Source organism: Pelodiscus sinensis, chromosome 23 (assembly GCF_052426305.1).
Source record: "Pelodiscus sinensis isolate ZL-2025 chromosome 23, ASM5242630v1, whole genome shotgun sequence".
Classification (NCBI taxonomy): domain Eukaryota; kingdom Metazoa; phylum Chordata; order Testudines; family Trionychidae; genus Pelodiscus; species Pelodiscus sinensis.
In genome coordinates this window covers 19,733,578-19,754,455 of record NC_143074.1, presented here as the reverse complement: position 1 = coordinate 19,754,455, position 20,878 = coordinate 19,733,578, and the positions used below count along the sequence as shown (strand labels likewise).

Here is a 20,878-nt window from a genome sequence, read left to right as displayed (position 1 = left end):
CATTTGTCACTATTAATTTACGGCAGTTGTACTCCCCACGTCAGCAGTTTTCAACTTTTTTTTCTCATGACCCCGTTGAAGAAAATTGTTGGTATCCAGGAGCCAACATCATCTGACTAGAGTGTGGGCTCCGAGATGGGACTGAGGATGAGAGTTTTGAGGTGCTGGAGGGGGCTCCAGCTTTGGGGGGGGAGGGTTGGGGCAGGAGGGGCTGATTTTGAGCAGCTCTCGGTCAGCGGGAAGGGGGGGGGCTAAGGCAGCTTCCTGCCTCTCCTGGCCCCGTAGACTCTGCTGCACTCCAGAAGGAGCCAGCAGCAGGTCCCCCGCTAATGGGAATGCTGAGCTAGTGCTCAGAGCAGGGACAGTGCATGGAGCTCTGTGCACTCCCCCCTCCCCTAGGAGCTGAGTCTGCTGCCAACTGCTTCTGGGGCGCAGCGCAGTCTGCAGTGCCAGGACAGGCAGGAAGCTGCTTTAGCCCCCCGTTGGTCACCTGATCCCCGTGCAGCAATGAGACCCAAGACCCGACATTCCACCACCCAGCACTGGGTCGTGACTCATAATTTGAAAACCACTGCCCTACATATCCAGTACACAATAAGCAAAGCAGGGATGTCTCCTAATATTTTTATTGTTCCTTAGATAACTGTGGATAGTACAAAGTTTTCCCCTTTAAAAAAAATCAATTTCCTTCACAATTCCATCTCCCGAAGACTTCTTATGGGAATCTGATGCCACAGAATATCCACAGAAGCTATGTCCATCAATCATAATATTATGTAGGTATTATAATAGTAATCTAATATTTTTTAAATTATCAACATGAAATTAGTTACCTGTGTATAAGGGGTGAACACTGATTCATTGTATTTTTTTTTTTTTTTTAGAAATGAAACCATCATTTAGTAATCCAAACTACGTCATTGCATTTACAACATTCATTGCATAAACTAGACAGACAAAGTTTTGCCACCTCCGGTAAGTAACAGACATACATGATACAGTATATTTGCTGAATACATAAGTTCAAACAATATGGGTACAACAACTTGTTCATAATACATACTGAAACCATCGTGTTTAATAGATACTAAGACACAGATCCATGAGCTACTTTGAGTCTCAGCACAGTTAATCTAAGAGACAAAAACACAGTTGAGAGACAGTAGCTGCAAGGGAATGCAAGTAAAACCAACCAGTGTTAGTCTCACCAAACACCAAGATAGCTTTTCCACTTAGAAATACAAATCACACATCCATCAGAGTTGACCGTGATGCAGGAAAATGTCCATGCAACTCACATAGAGTTAGAGAGAAATTCTCCCCAGTGCTAATTTCCAACAGTCATTGCCTTACTTCTTTAGCATGTTCAGTAGATTTGCTATGGGAACCAAAAGCAAAACAAAAACTGGAGTGTTTCTTTTCAGTGCAGTTCCAGCTGCAAGTATATGATTATTCTTAAGTCTCTATAACACAGACTTGGATGTCTAGAAATGTAGAGGTAATGCTCAGGTGTATGCTGTATAATCCTCTGTGAAGTTATTCTCTATTTTGGCAGCCGTTTGTTTTTTAAATAAGAGTGTTTCCTCAATATTGGTAATTTTTTTTAAATTAGTTTCTAGACAAAAGCAGACTACAATTCATCAGACCTGATGACATGGAAGAGGGTGACGTTGTAAAGTATCTGATGCCCGTTGTTCCAGGCGTAGAGGGCTCGGTCCTTAGGGTTGTAGTCTAACATGGAAATGTGTGAGTATTTGTTTTGGAACGGGATGTCAATGTACTCGTAAGTGGATGCGTTGGTCTGGTAGGCGTAGTGCACCTTGGTTCCTCCCGAGTACCCGTTGGTGACGTAGAGCGTACCGCAGATGATGAAGGCCTCGCCGGCACTGCGTTTCGGGTAGCTGGTATTCCAGGTTTGCAGGCTCTGGAGGGTGTTGGGATCCAGCTTGCTAATAACAATGTTCCCCGCATTTTGATTGGTGGCATAGACAGCCCACAAGCCATTTTCATCCACCATGAGGTCAATGTCGGAATGGCCTCCCCAGGCGTAGTGGTACATGTTGTTGTAACCAGCATAATCCAGGCTGCGCGTCTTGAGGATGGTCTCGGTTTTCAAATCAAACCTGATGATGATGTGGCTTTGGTATTTATTGAAATAGATCGAGCCATTGTAGACCACTTGGCCTGTGCCAGACCAGGGGTGAGGGAGACGGTGAGAGGTGAAATTGTCTGTATTCATGAAATCCGACATGCTTTTGTACTCGCGGACAAAGCGGTTGTTGTGGTAACTGTCCATGTACCAGACCTGGGCAAACAATGGAAAAATTTCATGTTACAAGGCAGCAGAGAACCATCATAACATATGAGCAATAGAGAGAGAGATTTTTGTCCCCTCCTTCCCCCTCCTTCTTGAAGATATGGAGGGCGACAGCATCATGAGTCATATTAGGGAGCAATCGGAAGACTAAACTAAAGAAGACTCACTTTGAGGAGAAAACTCTGCCCCTCTTTTCCTATGGGGGTCTCATTACACTTGCAAGGAATTGGGTGACTGGCATGGACAGAGGAGAAAGCAAATGGCACATTAGGGTGCATGAGGAGAAGCATTGCCGACAGATCTAGGGAAGTGATTATTCCCCTTTATTTGGCACTGGGGAGGCCACATCTGGAGTACTGCATCCAATTCTGGGGCCCCCATTACAGAAAGGATGTGGATGCATTGGAGAGAGTCCAGCCCAGATGATTACTGGGCTGGAACACATGACTTACGAGGAGAGGCTGAAGGATCTGGGCTTGTTTAGTTTGCAGAAGAGAAGAGTGAGGGGGGATTTGAGAGCAGCCTTCAACTACTTGAAGGGAGATTCCAAAGAGGAGGGAGAGAGGCTGTTCTCAGTAGTGATGGATGGCAGAACAAGGAGCAATGGTCTCAAGTTGCACTGGGGGAGGTCTAGGTTGGATATTAGGAAAAACTATTTCCCTAGGTGGGTGGGGAAGCGCTGGGATGGGTTCCCTAGGGAGGGGGTGGAATCTTCATCCCTAGAGGTTTTGAAGTTCTGGCTTGACAAAGCCCTGGCTGGGATGATTGAGTTGGGGTTGGTCCTGATTTGGGCAGGGGGCTGGACTCAGTGACCTCCTGAGGACTCTTCCAACCCGTGGATTCTATGACAGACTCTTTCTGGCCTGGCCTGGCTTTGCCCTCCAGCTCATCAGCCAAAGATCTATTCGAAGACCCTGCTTATTCAGAAATGGTAGGGAGGCCCGCAGTTATTAACAGTAGGTCTTCTCATGCACAGACACCAAGGATCACAAGAAATCCAGAGCAAATTGCTAGGGAGAGCGGCTGTAATTAGCAACCTCCTTGAAAGTGATGCATTGGGAGGAGGCTACCAATGATCAAAAATGTCGGTCAACAATTTAAAACTCAACTGATTAGTTAACTAGCGCAGAAAAGCTTTCCAAGCTGGGGAGGCTATGTGACGGCGCGTTGGGGTCCCCCGTCTCCTGCACCCCGAAATGGCACAAACAGACCGCACCAGCCAGTAGAATTGAGGAAGTTTATTGTCTCTCCAGGATACAGCACAGCACAGATGTAGTCTGGTCACAGAGCTGGGCTAGGATGCCTCAGGCCCCCTTGAGTTGGGGGGAGACTGGGCCCCTAAACTCCAGCTCCTCTCCCTAGGCTGTCTCATCCATCCTCACAGACAGCCACCAACCAACTAACCAACTTCCAGCCCTGCCCCCCAGCCAGGGCAGCATCCACCTTCCTTTGTTCCTCTCCATGGGGGGTGTCTGGCCCCTGGATCAACAAGTTTGGCATTACCTCTGCGTAGCGAGGTTTTCCCTGCTGGGTCTTGCTCCAGACAGCAGGGGTCACCACAGCCCAGCAAGTACCCCCACTACGTCACAGGCTAACATCTTCCCAGATGCTCTGTAATAAATCTATTACCTTGAAGTTTCAGGTAGCTCTCTTTGTCCTTTGAAAGGGCAATTAATACACAGGTTTTATCCAGGCAGACTGGGATGTTATGCTGATACCTCTTTTGGCTTCCTGCAGGCCTCATCAGGGCAGCATTTATTAAATTATATCATCTGACGAGTGGAACTCCATGAATTTGGCATGCACAAGAATATGAATGCAATCACTCATTGTCAAGGAAATTCATTGGAAATTCCTTATCCCCTTTAAATATCACACCCTCCTGTTTCAAAAGCTCAAAGCAGTCTTCTATGACACAATAGATAAAGACATCAGAATCTTGCTATTGTTAAATTATTGGTTGATGGTGGAGATATTTTAGATTATTACTTAAATGCCAGTTCACTAGGGATACTGTCTAGACTTCTTACAAAATGCTTGAGTCATTTGCAACCAGTATTGAAGCAAATTACAAAGCAATACAGTGAGCGTGGAGAAAATAAATCTGTCCTGCTGGTGACATTTTGTATGCAGCTGCCTAACAATAAGACAGCTGGTTTCTACATCAAAAATTGTATGAGCTAGCAGAGAGATAATAAACGAAACCGTACTAGAGATGACTTTTGGGAGGTATATTTCCACGTCTTAAACAAATACAACTTCTGCCCGCATGGTCCTTGTGAAACCTCTATTGAGTTCTGTGTAGTGAGACTGAGCAGAGGGATGTCAACGGGAAAACTCCTGTGAACTGTAGGGCTACGACTACACTGGCACCCTTTTCCGGAAATGCTTAAAACGGAAAACTTTTCCGTTATAAGCATTTTCGGAAAAAGCGCGTCTACATTGGCAGGATGATTTTCCGGAAAAGCTCTTTTTCCGGAAAAGCGTCCGTGGCCAATCTAGACGCGCTTTTCTACAAAAAATCCCCGACCGTCATTTTCGTGATCGGGGCTTTTTTGCAGAAAGAAATCTATGCTGTCTACACTGGCCCTTTTCTGGAACAGTTTTCCGGAAAAGGACTTTTGCCTGAACGGGAGCAGCATCGTTTTTCCAGAAAAACTCTGACAATTTTACAGTAGATCGTCAGTGCTTTTCCGGAAATTCAAGGGGCCAGTGTAGACAGCTGGCAAGTTATTCCGGAAAAGCGGCTGATTTTCTGGAATAAGTGGCCAGTGTAGACACAGCCTAGATGTGCCTAGGAGACAGTGCTAAACCCAGATTTGGAATAGAGCAAGGTTTGGAATTCTGATGGTCGGTTGAAGTTTTGGCCCCACAGAAGTTAATAACAGAACTTCTAAGGCGAGGATTTCGCTCCAGGGGTGCGTCTAGACTGGTAAGATATTGCTCAAAAGTGCCCGCTTTTGTGCAAAAACTTGCCAGCTGTCTACACTGGCCACTTGAATTTGCGCAAGAGCACTGACTTTGTAATGTACAAAATCAGTGCTTCTTGCTCAAATTCTCTCATGCTCCCGCTCAGGAAAAAGCCCTCTTGCGGCCAGCGTAGACAGGGAAGAACTGTTTTGCGCAAAAAAGCCCTGATGGCTAAAATGGCAATGGGGGCTTTCTTGTGCAAAATCATGTCTAGACTGGCCATGGATGCTTTTGCGCAAAAGCATCTTTTGCGCAAAGGCATCCATGCCAATCTAGCCACGCTTTTGCGGAAATACTTTTAACGGAAAAACTTTTCCGTTAAAAGTATTTCCGCAAAATCATGCCAGTCTAGACGCAGCCCAGGAGTTCAGGCTTAAATTGAAGAGCACGGATTGACCTCGTGAGATTGTGACTCAATCTGTACTAGAAAATAGATACCTTTTGGTTCTGGAATCATAACTCTAAGGGGTGGCATTAGAATTGTAAGGAGTGGTCAAACCCAGAGATTTCATTCTAATCTCCATTGTCAGGGCTTGATATGCATGAAGCGCCAGTGAATGGGGCGCATGGAGCAACCAGCTGAAATCTACTCACCACAGGTGAGTAGATTCAGCAGTTTGTTGAGCCCTGTCCATTGCCATCTGAAATTTGAAAGGGATTGGATTGAAATCCCTGGCTCGAACCCATCTCTAGTTTGATTCATTGTCCTCAAAAAATGTCCCAGGAAATATTTGTCAGTTTAACACAGACTTTGTTTTGATCAAAGATGGAAAAGGACAATTATGCTGCTTCCAGAAGAAGCTGCCCTGCTTTGTGTACCCAAACACGCATTAGGGCTGTGTCTACACTGGCACCCTTTTCCGGAAAAGGGATGCAGATTAGCCAAGTCGGAATTGCAAATGCAGTGGGGATTTAAAATTTCCCCACTGCATTTGCATGAACATGGCTGCCGCTTTTTTCCGGCTCGGGGCTTTGCCGGAAAAAAGCGCCAGTCTAGACAGGGATCTTTCGGAAAATAAAGCCTTTTCCGAAAGGTCCCTTATTCCTCTTAAAATCAGGAATAAGGGATCTTCCGGAAAAGGCTTTATTTTCCGAAAGATCCCTGTCTAGATTGGCGCTTTTTTTCGGAAAAGCCCTGAGCCGGAAAAAAGTGGCAGCCATGTTCATGCAAATGCAGTGGGGAAAATTTAAATCCCCACTGCATTTGCAATTCCGACTTGGCTAATCTGCATCCCTTTTCTGGAAAAGGGTGCTAGTGTAAACACAGCCTAGATGTAACTGAAAATGCATGGAACATCCCCTGATCAGTGTTACCAAGGTTATGTGAAGTCATCGGCTCAGGTATGGATATGCAGGTTGAACCTCTCTAGCCTAGAACTCTCTGGTCCAGAAACATCTATCATACAGAATGGTTTTAGTTAGCCAGATGGCCACTTTTCATGGGTGTAACCAAATTTCCCTCGGTCCCATAATGTTTCTTTATAGCCACCAGTCCTGGATCTCAGTGCTCTGTGCTGTTATTTAGCTCTAATTGACCCCTCATGTCTTCTAAGAGCCCAGTAAGCAGCGGAAGTGTTGGTAACTCTGTTAGACAATATTGACCTCCTGTGGTCTGGAAAATTCTCTAGTTGGAACCGGTCAGGTCCTGAGGGTGCCAGACTAGAGAGGTTCAACCTGTACAGTGTTTGGTTGTTTATCTTAGAATGTGAACATCTGAGAGCTCTGCAAAACATCGGCCCTAAACTTCAAAGGTAGCCCAGATTTGAAACATTCTGTGAACCGGGATGAAGATGTTCCATGCACTTCCTTTGACAGGCCTGAGAAGATCCCAGATGGAAGAAGACACCAATTCCCTTGAGGAAAGGGGTTGGTAGGTTCTTAGAGACAAGCCATCTTGGGAGACGGGATATGGAGCAGAGGCGTAGAGAGGGGGGGCAGTTGTCCCTGGGCGCCATGCTAGGGGGGCACCAATTTAGTCCCCTTCTGCTCCTCCTGTCATCCCTCGGCTCGCCTGCTCCTCTTCTGCTGCCTCTCTGCCCCCAGTCCGACCCTCCTCCATCTCCATCAGTGGGTTAGTGCATGCAGGGACTCAGCCCCAAATTGGAGGGGGAGGGGGAAGATGCAGTACAAGCTCCCCCCCCCCCCCATCCTTCCAGGGTCGGGCTCAGTTGTGTGCCAGGTTCGGGGCCCTGCTGTGCGGCAGGGGGAGGGGGGGTTGCAAATTTTGCCTTTGCCCCCAGGTGCATAATACCCTCACTATGCCTCTGACGTGGAGTTTCTCCTTTCAAAGGTGGAGTTTATTGAATCAGGGTCTCTAAAAAACAACGAATAGACCTGCAGTCCCGTAGAGACTAATACAAAATGTGGATGGCATCCTGAATAAGGTAAAATATTTGTTAGTCTGTAACTGAAAAAACTTTAATTTTTTGGCTAACACAGATACCCTTCTGAGATGACTGAATTTACCCAGGAAATGACAATATTTTATAAAATATGAGAAACTGAGCCATCTTATTGCTCTGCTGCTCCTGTTTCATTGTTTGGCATTAAAAAGTAATACATGCCAAATATGCTGGGTACTTTTAAAACCAGAAAAGCAGAAACCCTTGCTATAATTCTAGCATTTTAGGGTGGCTGACTGTGATGAGTTTCTTTGCTTCAGAACACAAGAGATTGATAGCACTGTTTCAAGCCGGGCATGGTGCAACCTGGCTTTGAGTGAGTTTCTTCCACACACTGCTCCGCCCACGCTCATCAATCCTAGCCTTCAACGTCCTCTTGCCATTTCATTGCCGGACTTCTCCCGGGAGATTCACAATCAATCATGCCTAGTTGAGTTCAGTGATATTATGATATCAAGAAACGACTCATTTAGGGATCTGAACAGACGAACACCTGCCAAACTTATTGTGCGTTGTGATGCAACTCAGAGAGGACCAGCATTTTGGTCACACCTGCCATCAGCATCAAACTCTGCCAATGAACCCATGAAATTCCTAGCATGTTTCAAATAAAAGCAATTGTATGTACTTCTAAACGTAGAGCTACAATCCCTAGAAAATCTTGCTACTCCCTTGTACCTGTTGTGATCAGGACACGAGAAGTCATTCTTCCACTCTACTCTACGCTGATTGGGCCTCAACTGGAATATTGCGTCTAGTTCTGGGCACCACATTTTGAGAAAGATGTGGAGAAATTGGAGACTATCCAGAGAAGAGCAACAAAAATGATTGAATGTATAGAAAACATGAGCTATGAGGGAAGACTGAAAGAACTGGGCTTGTTTAGTTTAGAAAGGGAAGACGGAGGGGACATGATAGCGGTTCTCAAATATCTAAAAAGGTTTTATAAGGAGGAAGAAGAAAAACTGCTTCTTGTCCTATCCTTAGAGGCCAAGGAGAACATTGGGCTTAAATTGTGGCAAGGGAGGTTGAGGTTGGACATTAGGAAACCTTCCTAAATGGCAGAATGGTTAAATACTGGAATAAATTGCCTGGGGAAGTTGTGGAATCTCCATCACTGGAGATATTTAAGAGCAGGTTAGACAGAAACTGGCTATCTAATATGCTCTTAAGTATTTTCAGTGATGGAGATATTTAAGGGATGATCTAGATAGTATTTGGTCCTGCTGTGAGGGCAGGGGACTGGACTCGATGACCTCTCAAGGTCCCTTCCAGTTCTAATGTTCTATAATTCTACGGACACTAAAATCATCTACTGGAGAAAAGAAACTGTGTGTGATAACTATTAAAAGGAGGCTTCTTAGATGCGAATACAAATAATTAATAATAATGATAGACAAATAGCTTTCTGAAGATGCTAAGAGCCACAGAAGGCCCTTGCAATTCAATTGGACAATTAGAGTTCATTTTAAAGATATAATTGGCCATTTTCTCTTTTTGCGCCAGTGTAAATCTGGAGTAGCTGCACTAACATCAGGGAATTGAGTAAATATGCCAAAATGTAGCCCATGCAGAATAATCCTGTGTTTTATCAAGAGGAAAATGAAACGTGATGTGAGTACAGGGTTCTTCTTCATAATTACATTTTTAATTATGATGCGCATAAAGTTTGGTTTAATTATTGCCCGATGTTATATTAGATGGATCCTGTGCAGCCAATCATCTTGCTCAACAGCTGGCCATAAGCACTTCAGTTAACAAGCCAGACAGACAACTTCATTGATTATGTACTTTAAAAATCCCTGTAAGTTTATGGGTAAGCAAGACCCGGATTGATGGCAGAACACGATAGGCCTGCTCTGTGAACCAAGAAGCATAGAGCAGAAGAATAGTAATGAGCAACAAGACACTGTCACTTTGCTCTCCCAACCTCCACCAGATACAGAGATTAAATCTGCTTCCATTCGAAAGTACTACAGCAATAAATTTGCAGCGGATGTTTGGCACCCGATCGCTGGGGCCCAGTCTTGAAAATCAGCATTTTCGTTTCAGTTTGGTATTTATCATTATATGGCAACAGAGGCTGGTTCCTTTTGACATAACCGCTCATCATGTCTTAAGGTCTGCACCACTGATGCCTGTAATGGGAATACCTTGGACTAAAATAAAACCCTTTTCATCATAATTTTAGATCATGCAGTTGACTCCAACTCTATGCATCTGTGAAACTCCAGGTCCTTGTCCAAGAGACTCTAAGGCCAGATGCGACGAGGAGTCCTAAGGCCAGATGGGATCATGAAGTCATCTAATCTCACTGGCCATTAAATTTCACCCAGGCACCTCTGTACTGATCCCAGTAACTTGCTCGTTCACTAAGGCATATCATCCCATTTTGATCAGAACACATCAAGAGATGCAGAGTCCACCATTCCCCTTGGCTAATCACGCTCATTGTTCAAAATCTGAGCCTTATTTCCAGTTTGAATCTGTCTGGCTTCAGCTTTCAGCCAAGGGTGTAGGAGTAAAGAGCCTTTTTGTACCCAATAATGTCTCTCTCTGAAGATCTTTATAAAAAAGAAGGAATGATTTGATTACAGCGTATAAACTAACCAGATTAGGAAATAGTCTAGTAGCACCTTAAAGACTAACAAAACATGTAGGCTACGTCTACGCTACCTTTTTTTTTCAGCAGAAGATATGCAAATTGTGCTCTCATTTGCATATCTTCTGCCAATCCTTTTTGCGGAACATATTTTGCTGCTAAAAAGCCCCATGTAGACAGGGTCATTAGTCGGAAAAAAAACCCTTTTGCGTAAGATCCTGTAAACCTCATTTTTTGAGGAATAAGGAATCTTGCGCAAAAGGGTTTTTTTCTGACAAATGGCCCCGTCTACATGGGGCTTTTTAGGGGCAATTTGCATATCTTCTGCCAAAAAAACCGGCAGCATAGACATAGACATAGAGGTTTCATGAGCTTTCGTGGGCACAACCCACTTCTTCAGATGACTGGAGTATTAGAAGTCCAGATCCAAGAATAAATAAGGGAAGGGAAGATGGCGGGGGAAGAGGAAAAAAGGGGAAAAATAGAGAAAGAAGAGAGAAAAGAGAAAGAAATAAAAAATACCTTCCTTATTCCCTAAGGGTATGTCTACACTCGCACCCTATTTTGAAATAGGGATGCAAATGCAGCAATTCGAAATTGCAAATGAAGCCGGGATTTAAATATCCATTTGCATAATCGTGTTATGGCGCTATTTTGAGTTAGTGCTATTTAATAACTGTTAAACCTAATTGTATGAGGAATAAGGGTTATCTTGAGAGAAGGGATTTCTCTTGAAATAACCGTGTCTACACAGCGTCTGTTAATTCGAAATAGCGCTAACTCGAAATAGTGCCATAACGCGATTAGGCAAATGAAACGCGGGATATTTAAATCCCAGCTTCATTTGCAATTTCGAATTGCTGCATTTTCATCCCTATTTTGAAATAGGGTGCAAGTGTAGACATACCCTTATTTATTCTTGGATCTGGACTTCTAATACTCCAGTCATCTGAAGAAGTGGGTTGTGCCCACGAAAGCTCATGATACCAGCAACATGTTTTGTTGGTTGTTTTTTAAGTTTTTCCTGTTACAGACTGATTGTCTAGTAAGAAGCACCTTAAAAACTAACTCAGATACTCCTTTGAAGCTTTCTAACTAGATTAGGTTGGCGAGAGGAAGGGACAGATGGTCTTTATCTCTGCATAGTGCCCTGGGTTTTAATGCCTATGTTCAGAGCTAAGATGCTTCTCTGAAATGAAATCAACTTTGGAATCATCAGTAGGAATCTTTTTGTTAATAGGGTTCCTCCCTGTCTCAGCAAGAGAACCCCAAAAAAGAGTAGAGTATGACATTAATTTGCCTTCCCACCTCCTTTGACTAAGGCAGCATTAAACAATAGTGAATTTCCATTTAGCTGAGCTTTTTTTGATTTGTTTGTTTTGCCTCCTATAATGTCCTCAGCAAATGCCTTCAGATACTTTCTATTCCATCTCTCTTTGGAAGCCTAGATTGATTTTATTGGCTTCCTACCTCCTTGTGAGCAGAGCTGAACAGTCTGAATTGACAAGACCAAAACAGAACAAAACAAAAACCTCTCTTGATGCAGCAAATTAATTCTTCACAACAAGGAAGGTGGAGGAAGACAGAGGAGGGGGGATGTACATGGGTCAGACGACTTCATCGGAGATATGCACAGCAGTGTTATAGACACCAATCAGACTTCGATGGTCCCTTCTGGTTGGCTAATAACTATGGGCCTGATATTATACTGACTTGCACCTTGAGTCATCAGCTACACCAGAACGAGTGTGGTTCAAGTATGAAAAAATAAATCTAAACTTGAGCAAGCCAAATTTTGGAGTCTCCCTTTCATCTGCTTTGTATAGGACACAACCCTGTTCATTAGGCTTTAGAAAATAAGGAAGCTTTGGGCAGGAAAGCCTTTACAAAAAAGTCTTAGGGACCATTAATATATAGAGAATGGTCTTTTGCCATTAGCTGGCTAAATAGAAATTTGTACGCATCGGACCGATATGCAGCAAAAGGATTTTAACTCAAAGGTGATCATGAGAAGCTTGTTGGACATGTTTTGCCCTTGTAATCTGCTTGGAGCGTGCGGGTATTCAGCCTGAAATGGCCACTGTATTACTGAGCCCAGGTAAGACCGTGCTTTATAGGTTAACCAAAATAGGTAGGGCCGTTGAGAGGCCTGCTTAGAATGAGTTTGATGGGTCTCAGCCCAGTTCCCAGCTCACTCATGTCCTCTCCATTAAGAACCCGATGGTAACTGGCCCTACCAGGCCAACTTGGTTGGCCCTCTCAGTAGACAGAGTGTGTCTAGACTACATGGCTCCGTTGACGTTTACTAGACATAGTTGAGTTTACTAGACATAGGAAAATGAAGCGGTGATTTAAATAATCGCCGCTTCATTTGCATCAAAATGGCCGCCACGCTGCGCCAATCAGCTGTTTGGTGGCACAGCGCGGTAGTCTGGACACGCCGCGGTCGACAATGGAAGGCCTTGTTGACTGCTCCAGTAAACCTCATTTCACGAGGCATAACTCATCTACGTGGCTCCGTCGACGGAGCCATGTAGTCTAGACATACCCAGAGTGAAGACTTACTGACGCATGGAGATGGAATTGCCCTCTCCTCCAGGGGGAAGTGATAGCATGCCAGAACTGAGGCAGGCTGTGGTGAGCAGGAGAGGGAAGAAATTTGGCCCCCAATAGATTAACAGAGAACTTCAGTGGCTGTGAGCCTGGAACTTTTCCATAAGCAATAAAATTAATAGAAAAAATAATGTAAAGAACAAAAGAAATAAGTAAGAACCAATAAACCTCAGATCTTTAGAAAAAACCAAAACAACAACAAAAAACAACCACAACCAAGAGGCAAAGTTGTCAGCCATGCTACAAAGTGTGTGGGTTGGAATGACTTGCAGTCAGTCCCTCCAAAGCTTTTGCCTGTGTAGCCGGTTGCTCCTCAGCCTGTTGTTTCGAAATAGCGGCACTACCGCTATTTCAAAATAATGACTCTCCAAGTCGACTCAGTAACACAGCCCACCTCGGAATCATTTTGAGGTTTCCCTGTAGTGAGGACACTTTAATAACTCCTGAAATAACAAAATAGCAATAAACTCATAGGGCACGTCTATACTAGGAAACTATTTCTAAATAACTAACATTGATTTAATAAGTGCTGTGTGGATATGCATGCAGCACAGACAGGGCAGGCTTGCCGATGGGGAGGAACGGGTAAAGGGGGCAGCTGCCTGGGGGCCCACTGATTCAAAGGGCTCTGGGCCCTTTAAATCTCCGCTGGAGTGCCATGCCATACACTCCATGTGGCTCTGAGGGATGAGGGAGAGGTACCAACCTCCAGGAGGCATGGAGGGCTGGCTGTCCTCAGCTCCAGCCCTTCCACTCAAGGTCCAACCTCTTCCAAGAGCCTAGAGCCAACCCCAACACACACCTTGCCCAGGGGCCCACAGACTCTGTCGGCTTACTTGCAACAAGGTCAATAAAGCTGAGATGCGTTAAGTCTTTCCACAGTCTTCTGTGGACATTGGCTTGGACATGTGATGGTGGACTTCTAGTCAGAGTTTCAGTGCTTTGACTCAGAGCTCTGAGGCTAGGTCTACGCTACAGCTTTTTTTCGGAAAAAGCCATGCAAATTGCGCTCCACAATTTGGGTACCTTTTTCCGATCGCTTTTCCGGAAGAGGCTTTTCCATCATTTGGCCCCGTCTAGATAGGGCCAAATGGTGGAAAAGCCTCCTCTTTTGGTGGAGCCCATATCCCTCGTAGAACGAGGCATACAGGGCTCCCTGAAAGAGAGCATTTGCTCTTTTGCAAAAAAAAGTGGAAGTGCAAACTCATTCCTTGGATGCAGCAGAGTTTTTCCGGGATACCTCAGAGTAGCCGTACCCTGAGTAACAGACTGGGGGGAGGGGAAGGATAGCAGGAGGGGAATATCATAATCTTACCTTGTTTTCGCCTTCTGGAGCCAGAGGGTCTGTCATCCATGATCCAAACCTTGATCCAGAGGTTTTTATTGTGACGGGATCACTTATTCCTGTCAGCTTCCCACAAGCTGTAAAACAGTGGAAAGGGGGTGAGCAACGCAACAGAGGCACGATTAGGCTTCAGCGCATGTGGCAGACCCACGATATTCAGACAGTCGCTGCTCTGAGGAGGGACACTGGCATTCAGGCGCGCCTGTGTCACTGTGACATTGCCTCTCTCTGCGGTTGATTTTAATTAAGGGCAATTAGACGGTGAACAAACTATCGGCTGCTTTTGTTTTCTGAGGGGCACCGCGATAAGGACAATTGCTATTTAGTGGAATGAACCAAACAAGTCTGCCTGAAAACAGACGCACTGCTAATGCTGTGGAATAGCAAATGAGGAGAAGAGTTAACCAGCGTCAGGCAGCCAGGTGGAGAAATTAGAGGAAAAGCAACAGCTCAGTGTTACTGTAATCGAGCTGGTATAGTTCATTCTGAGTCTCCAAACAGTCCTCTCATAGGTTACAAAGGAGGGGTATTACATATAAGTTATCTTCCCAGCAAAACTCTCGACCTGCGCCTGTCTGTCATCATCTCAGATACCATGGTGATGGGCACCTAAGCGCCTCACAAACAGGAATGACTTTTCCTCACACACAACCCACTGTAAGGCAGGAAATTCTCGATCCCCCATTTGTATGGGTGGGGAATTGAAACACAGCAGGCATGAGTCTGAGGGGCTGTGCCCCCTCGGCTGCTGCCTTTGGCTTCACCCGGAATTCTGGATGGTCAGCTCCAAAAATCAGGCCTGAGTGATTTGCCCATGGTCACACAGTGAGTCTGTGGCAGAGTCAGGAATGGGGGCCGGATCTCCCGATCACCAGTCGAGCGATATAACCATAAGGCCAGCCTCCCTGCCAAAACTAGTGAGCTTGGCAGAACTGGGATTTGAATCTGCACAAACACATGCACCTTGGAACTAACGTCTAAAGGCCAAATTTTCCAAAGGTATTTAGATGCCTCAGGCACCTAGAGGGATTTTCCAAAGCACCTAGGCTCCTAATTCCCATTGACTTCAAATGCAGTGAATTCACCAGGTCTTACATGCACTACGCCCTTTGGAACAGACACCCAACTGCATCTTTACGTGACTAAATACCTTTAAAAATCAGGCTCTGATGTCTTAACCACTCATCCATTCTCCTTCTGAATCAAACCCCTGTATCAATCTGTCCCTTCCAAGGTTCCCCACAGTAAAATATAATCTTGTATCATTCCCAGGCTTCACACACGTATGCCTTCCGTGCTTCATTCTGCGCGTCTAAAAATATAGCCCTCTGGTGATTTCATATTTACAGTAATACCCGCAAGTTTCAGTAATGCAGCCATCGCCGGCTGTCAAAACGCTCACCTTTTAGCAGACACGCGCTAAAGAATGACCCGAGGAATGTCAAAGTTAGATGCAGCACAAAAATCTGCAAATCCCAAGGCAGGAGCAGCCATCTAAAACACTCGCACTGGTTCTGCCAAGCTGCTCTTGCAGAAGCCTGTCCTCAGTTCCCTGACATAAGGGTGGAAGAATGTGGCTAGCAATGAAAACTAAACTTGGGAAGGTGCCTGCTGGCTCTTCTTTAGGCTTTTAAACCCAGTCAAGGAGCAGGTTCCAGGAGTTAAGTGGAGCGCATGCTATGGCCAATGGATTTTGAAGCTTGCACGGAACAGCATATATGGTGTCTTTAGCCCAAATTGGAAATCTGCGGCTGGATCCTACAGGGTAAGTTGGCGCTAGCGTCACTGATTTCAGCAAAGCTGTGCTAGGTTTACAGAAGTTCATGATAAGACATTTGATTTTTAAGTACAGATTGAACCTCTTTAGTCTGGTACCCTCGTGACTGGACTGGAACTGAAACGGAGAATGTGCTGAACCCATGGGAGGTCAATATTGTCTAGCAGCATGACCAACATTTCCACTGCTTACCGGGCTCTTAGAAGACATTTGGGGTAAATTAGAGCTAAAGAACAGCACAGAACATGGAGAACCAGGACTGGGGGCTGTAAACAACTTTATGGGACTGTGGGAAATTTGGCCACACCCATGATAAGTGGACATCCAGCCAATTAAAATCATGCTGGACCACAGATGTTGCCAGACTAGAGAATGCCAGACTAGAGAGGTCCAACTTGTATGTGCCTAAGATTTTTGGGATCACTAGTCTTCAAGCTTTGCTTTGGTCTGTCCTAATTACAGTAGACTTCCGATAATCCGGAACCTATGGGACCTAGGTGGTGCCGGATTATCAGATATGCCGGACTATCAGGAGGTACTATAAGCTGGTTATATATATACTGTATACATTATATACTGTATATAAAGTGTTCTTAACCCTTTTTATTGTACATACTGTATACAGTATACTGTAATGTTTTCGGTTTTTTAAGCCTTTTTTACCCTTTTTGCTCAGTTCAGCTGCTGCCGCTGTTACCTTGTGCCTCGTTTTTTGCCGAAGCTCACTCACTAGGCTCTTGCCATTTTGATGCTGGACTATCAGGAGTGCCGGACTATTGGATGCCGGACTACTGGAGTTTTACTGTAGCTACCCATAGGGTTTCTTAGCTATTCAGTAGTGGGTGCAGATGTGGTGTGAGACTGTCACCTCTGTTCCAGCCTCTGGAGCAGTGAAAAGGAACTCTGCATTGCCCTAAAAGCCTTGTCATTGTGAAAGATAATCATCAAGTTGTGAGCCCCATCTACTCCCCCCTCCCAAGCCCTGGCATGAGGGGCATAGTGCAGGTGTGATGAGAAGAACATATATGAGACAGGGACAATGACCCATCATGAAGCTTTATGGATCTTCTGGGCCCTCCTGTGGCCCACTGACCAGCACAGAGAGATTTCTGTAACTTAGGCCAGTTAGGGCTGAGTTATATCAGAGTGCCCGACGCAGCCTAGAATCCGGAAGGCAAAAGAAGTCTGAAAGCCATGTTAGCGACCCCACTGTAAAACTATAGTGGAGGAAAGGTGCTTTAGGCCAGTGTTTCTCAACCTGTGGTATGACTAACCTTAGGGGTATTCGAGAGAAGTCTGGGGGAGGCACATCAACACAACTGAAATTTGGAGAAAACTGCATTTTTGTTTTAAGTTTTACAGCGCTTTTTTATTTTTGTACTTTTTATACCCAACAATTTCATCGCCTGCCTGGCTACGATTAAGTTGTTTAAACAAATGTGTTGCAATGGTAGAAAAAAAATGTGTGTGCCTGAAAACTGTAGGTACTGGGGGTACTTATAATTGTTTTGTTTTGTTTTTAAAAAGGGGTACTTGATAAAAAAAAAAGGTTGAGAATCACTGCTTTAAGATCACAAGGTAAACCAGAGAAAGTCATTCTAAGGTGAGAAATGTAGCATCTACCTCTCCCAGCGACCTTGCAATCAACACTATGTCTTGTCCTAACTTAAGATTTTACAGTGGCATTGCTATCGGTGCTTCTTTTCTCAATAAACGCCCCCATCATGGTGCCAATGAAAACAAAGCCTTAGACAATATAAAGATACCACCGCCGTAGGGTGTGCCCTGTAGCCCCCATTGATAAAAATACCATTCTTTGGCCAGTCCTTACTTCCCAGAGTAAAATCTCTCTCCCTGCCCCAGATTGTTCTGCATTGCCGCACATCTTCTGCCTTCCATCATATGTCTGATATGTTCGAAAGCAACTAATTGGGCTATTCTGAATGATTTCACCCCTGAGCAGTGGAGGGATGAAAATGGGGGAGAACATGAGCAAAAAGCCAAGCATCCACATGGCCCAAAATGTTAGATGAAGATGACATACTGGAGAAAGAATACAAAGAACCAAAAGAGTAAGCAGGTAATTTCTTGCAAAGTTTAGCTACACAAGGTCAGCCTTTGTCTACTGATCTTCCACATGCTCCTTGATATTATCCTACTAATATACTGCTTTCAGCGTAATCACTTTCCCGCTGTTTTCCTGGAAGGAATACTTGTATAAAGCCAATTGATTAAGAAATGCCGATACTAGTAAACTAACTGGCTACATCTAGATTGCATCCCTTTTTCGGAAAAGGGATGCAAATTAGACGTATCACAATTGCTAATGAAGCGGGGATTTCAATCTCCCCCGCTTCATTAGCATAAAAATGGCTGCCACTTTTTTCGGCATGGAGCTTTGCTGGAAAAAAAGTGCCAGTCTAGACGCGGCTCTTTCAGAAAATAAAGCCTTTTCCGAAAGATTCCTTATCCCTCTTATTTTAAAATTTAAATCCCCGCTTCATTAGCAATTGCGATACGTCTAATTTGCATCCCTTTTCCGAAAAAGGGATGCAATCTAGATGTAGCCATTTTGTTTGCAAGGAGTTAGGCTACCACTCACTATGCATTTAGCTGGAGACACATTTAGAACAGTTCCCAGTGGGGCGCTGGGGTTGACTGTATTCCAGGCTTGGTGTCTCTTTCATGGATTACCTCTGTCATGAACCTCAAGTCCTGGCAGGCAAAATCTAGAAACCTAGAGCCAGGGATTCATTTTAGTTAGAAACAGGACTGAAAGGCACCTCCTGAGTTCTTGAGTGTAGTCCCTCCTATCGTAGGTTACCCCATTTTACAATCTGAATCATAAATGTGTCATGTCAATTCAGAGCCTACCACTTGAACAAGGACTTGTGTTTTGGACTCTCAGATTAAAAGTCAGATGAATGATCGATTGAGCCCCTGGAGTTACAATTAAGCTAAGACAACATCAGTCATTCGGAGTTATTGTTCTGGATGGGCAGCTACAATCTTGTGGTATATCTAGACTACAGGCTTTTGTCGACAGAAGTTTTGTCGACAGTTACTGTCGACAAAGCTTCTGTCGACAAAGAGCATCTAGACTACATCCAGTTCTGTCGACAAAGCAAGCCGCTTTGTCAACATGACAGTGTAGATGCAAAGGAAAGTGTAGATGCAATAATGCCTTCTGACAGAACTCTGTCAACAAAAGGCATTATTCCTCGTAGAATGAGGTTTACAGCCATCGACAAAACTGCTGAGTTCTGTTGACACTATGTTGACAGAACTCAGCGGCAGTGTAGATGCAGGTATGGTTTTGTCAACAAAAGTCCACTTTTGTCCACAAAACCCTGGGCTGTGTCTACACTGGGCCACTTATTCCGGAAAATCAGCCGCTTTTCCGGAATAAGCTGCGAACTGTCTACACTGGCCCTTGAATTTCCGGAAAAGCAACGACGCTCTACTGTAAAAAATCAGCCGCTATTCTGGAAAAACTATTCTGCTCCCGCTCGGGCATAAGTCCTTATTCCGGAACACTGTTCCGGAAAAGGGCCAGTGTAGACAGCCCAGTAGTCTTTTCTGGAAAAAAGCCCCGATTGCGAAAATGGTGATCAGGGCTCTTTTCCGGAAAAGCGCGTCTACATTGGCCACAGACGCTTTTCCGGAAAAAGGGCTTTTCCGGAAAAGCAGCCTGCCAATGTAGACGCTCCTTTTCTGGAAAAACTGAAAAAGGAATAGCATTCCGTTTTAAGCAGTTCCGGAAATTCATGCCAGTGTAGACACAGCCCTGAAGTCTAGACACACCCTTGGCATTGCATTGGGAGTTTTAGTGGCGTTTGCTCATTTCAGCCAAGAAGCAACGACAAACATTACACAACGGGCTTTTGTATATCAGGTGCTTACTGACTGCTGGATATAGGTTGGGAGGAAATGTGTGCTGGAAGTCCTGGGGTGTGTGGAATGCTTTCTGCTAGGCACGGAGACCTTCTCAATGTGAATCCACCACAGCTCCAGCACCTGACAAAACAGGATCCTTGTATGGCCTATTACAAATGAATACATCAGTGAGACCCATGGCTGTACATGGGCAAATTAAATTGCTTTGTGTAACTTAGTCATTATAGTTAGGTAAAGTCCTGGATATATAGCTCATTTCTTTGTGTGTTTCTTTGGAAAAGAGAAGTCTGAGAGGGGATAGCCATTTTTCATTTGCCTAAAAGGGTGTTACAAGGAGGAGGGAGAAAAATTGTTCTCCTTGACCTCTGAGGATAGGACAAGAACAATGGGCTTACCTTGCAGCAAGAGGGGTTTAGATTGGACATTAGGGCTGTGTCTACACTGCACTCTAAACTCAAAATAAGATACTTATTTAGGTACATATTTCGAGTTTATTTCAAAATAGGCTATTACAAAATTTGGTGCTGTCTACAAATTTCTCTACATTATTAGTCTACATTACTCCCTCGTGCTTTCTGTGTCTCTTGGGGGAAGGAATAAGGATCTTGGGCAAAAAATGTTTTTTTCGCAAAACGGAAATGTTCACACTGCTTGTTTTTGTGCAAAAACCCCTTGCACAAAAATGGATCAGAAGAGTTTATGCAAATGAAGCACAAGAAAATGCTTATCTGCGCTTCGTTTGCATGGACTCTTCCGGCAATATGTAGTGTAGACATAGCCTCTGACACTGAGTATTTGCCTACATGGCAAACTCAGCCCTTTCAAAGAGAAGCAGGGACATGTGGGTCACCTGTTAGTTGCGCTAGGCGCTGTACAAACATGGAACAGAGTCCTGCCTGCCACCACAATAGAAATAACTAATAATGTGTGCAGGGCTCAGTCATATTATATATAT

The 20,878-nt window shown here is 44.6% G+C and overlaps 1 protein-coding gene across 4 annotated transcripts in view; it reads right to left on the bottom strand.

The window, feature by feature from the left end:
* Window positions 1-610: 610 nt before the first annotated feature.
* The window catches only part of OLFM1 (olfactomedin 1), a 75,868-nt gene continuing 55,600 nt past the window's right edge, over window positions 611-20,878 (bottom strand). For all 4 annotated transcript variants that reach the window (XM_025183480.3, XM_006120754.4, XM_006120753.3 and 1 more), the window contains exons 5-6: window positions 14,220-14,326; window positions 611-2,305 (exon numbers count right to left, since the gene is read on the bottom strand). In XM_025183480.3, the coding sequence (XP_025039265.1) occupies window positions 1,631-2,305; window positions 14,220-14,326 (782 nt within the window). In that variant the 3' untranslated portion in view covers window positions 611-1,630. The remainder of the gene's footprint in view (window positions 2,306-14,219; window positions 14,327-20,878) is intronic.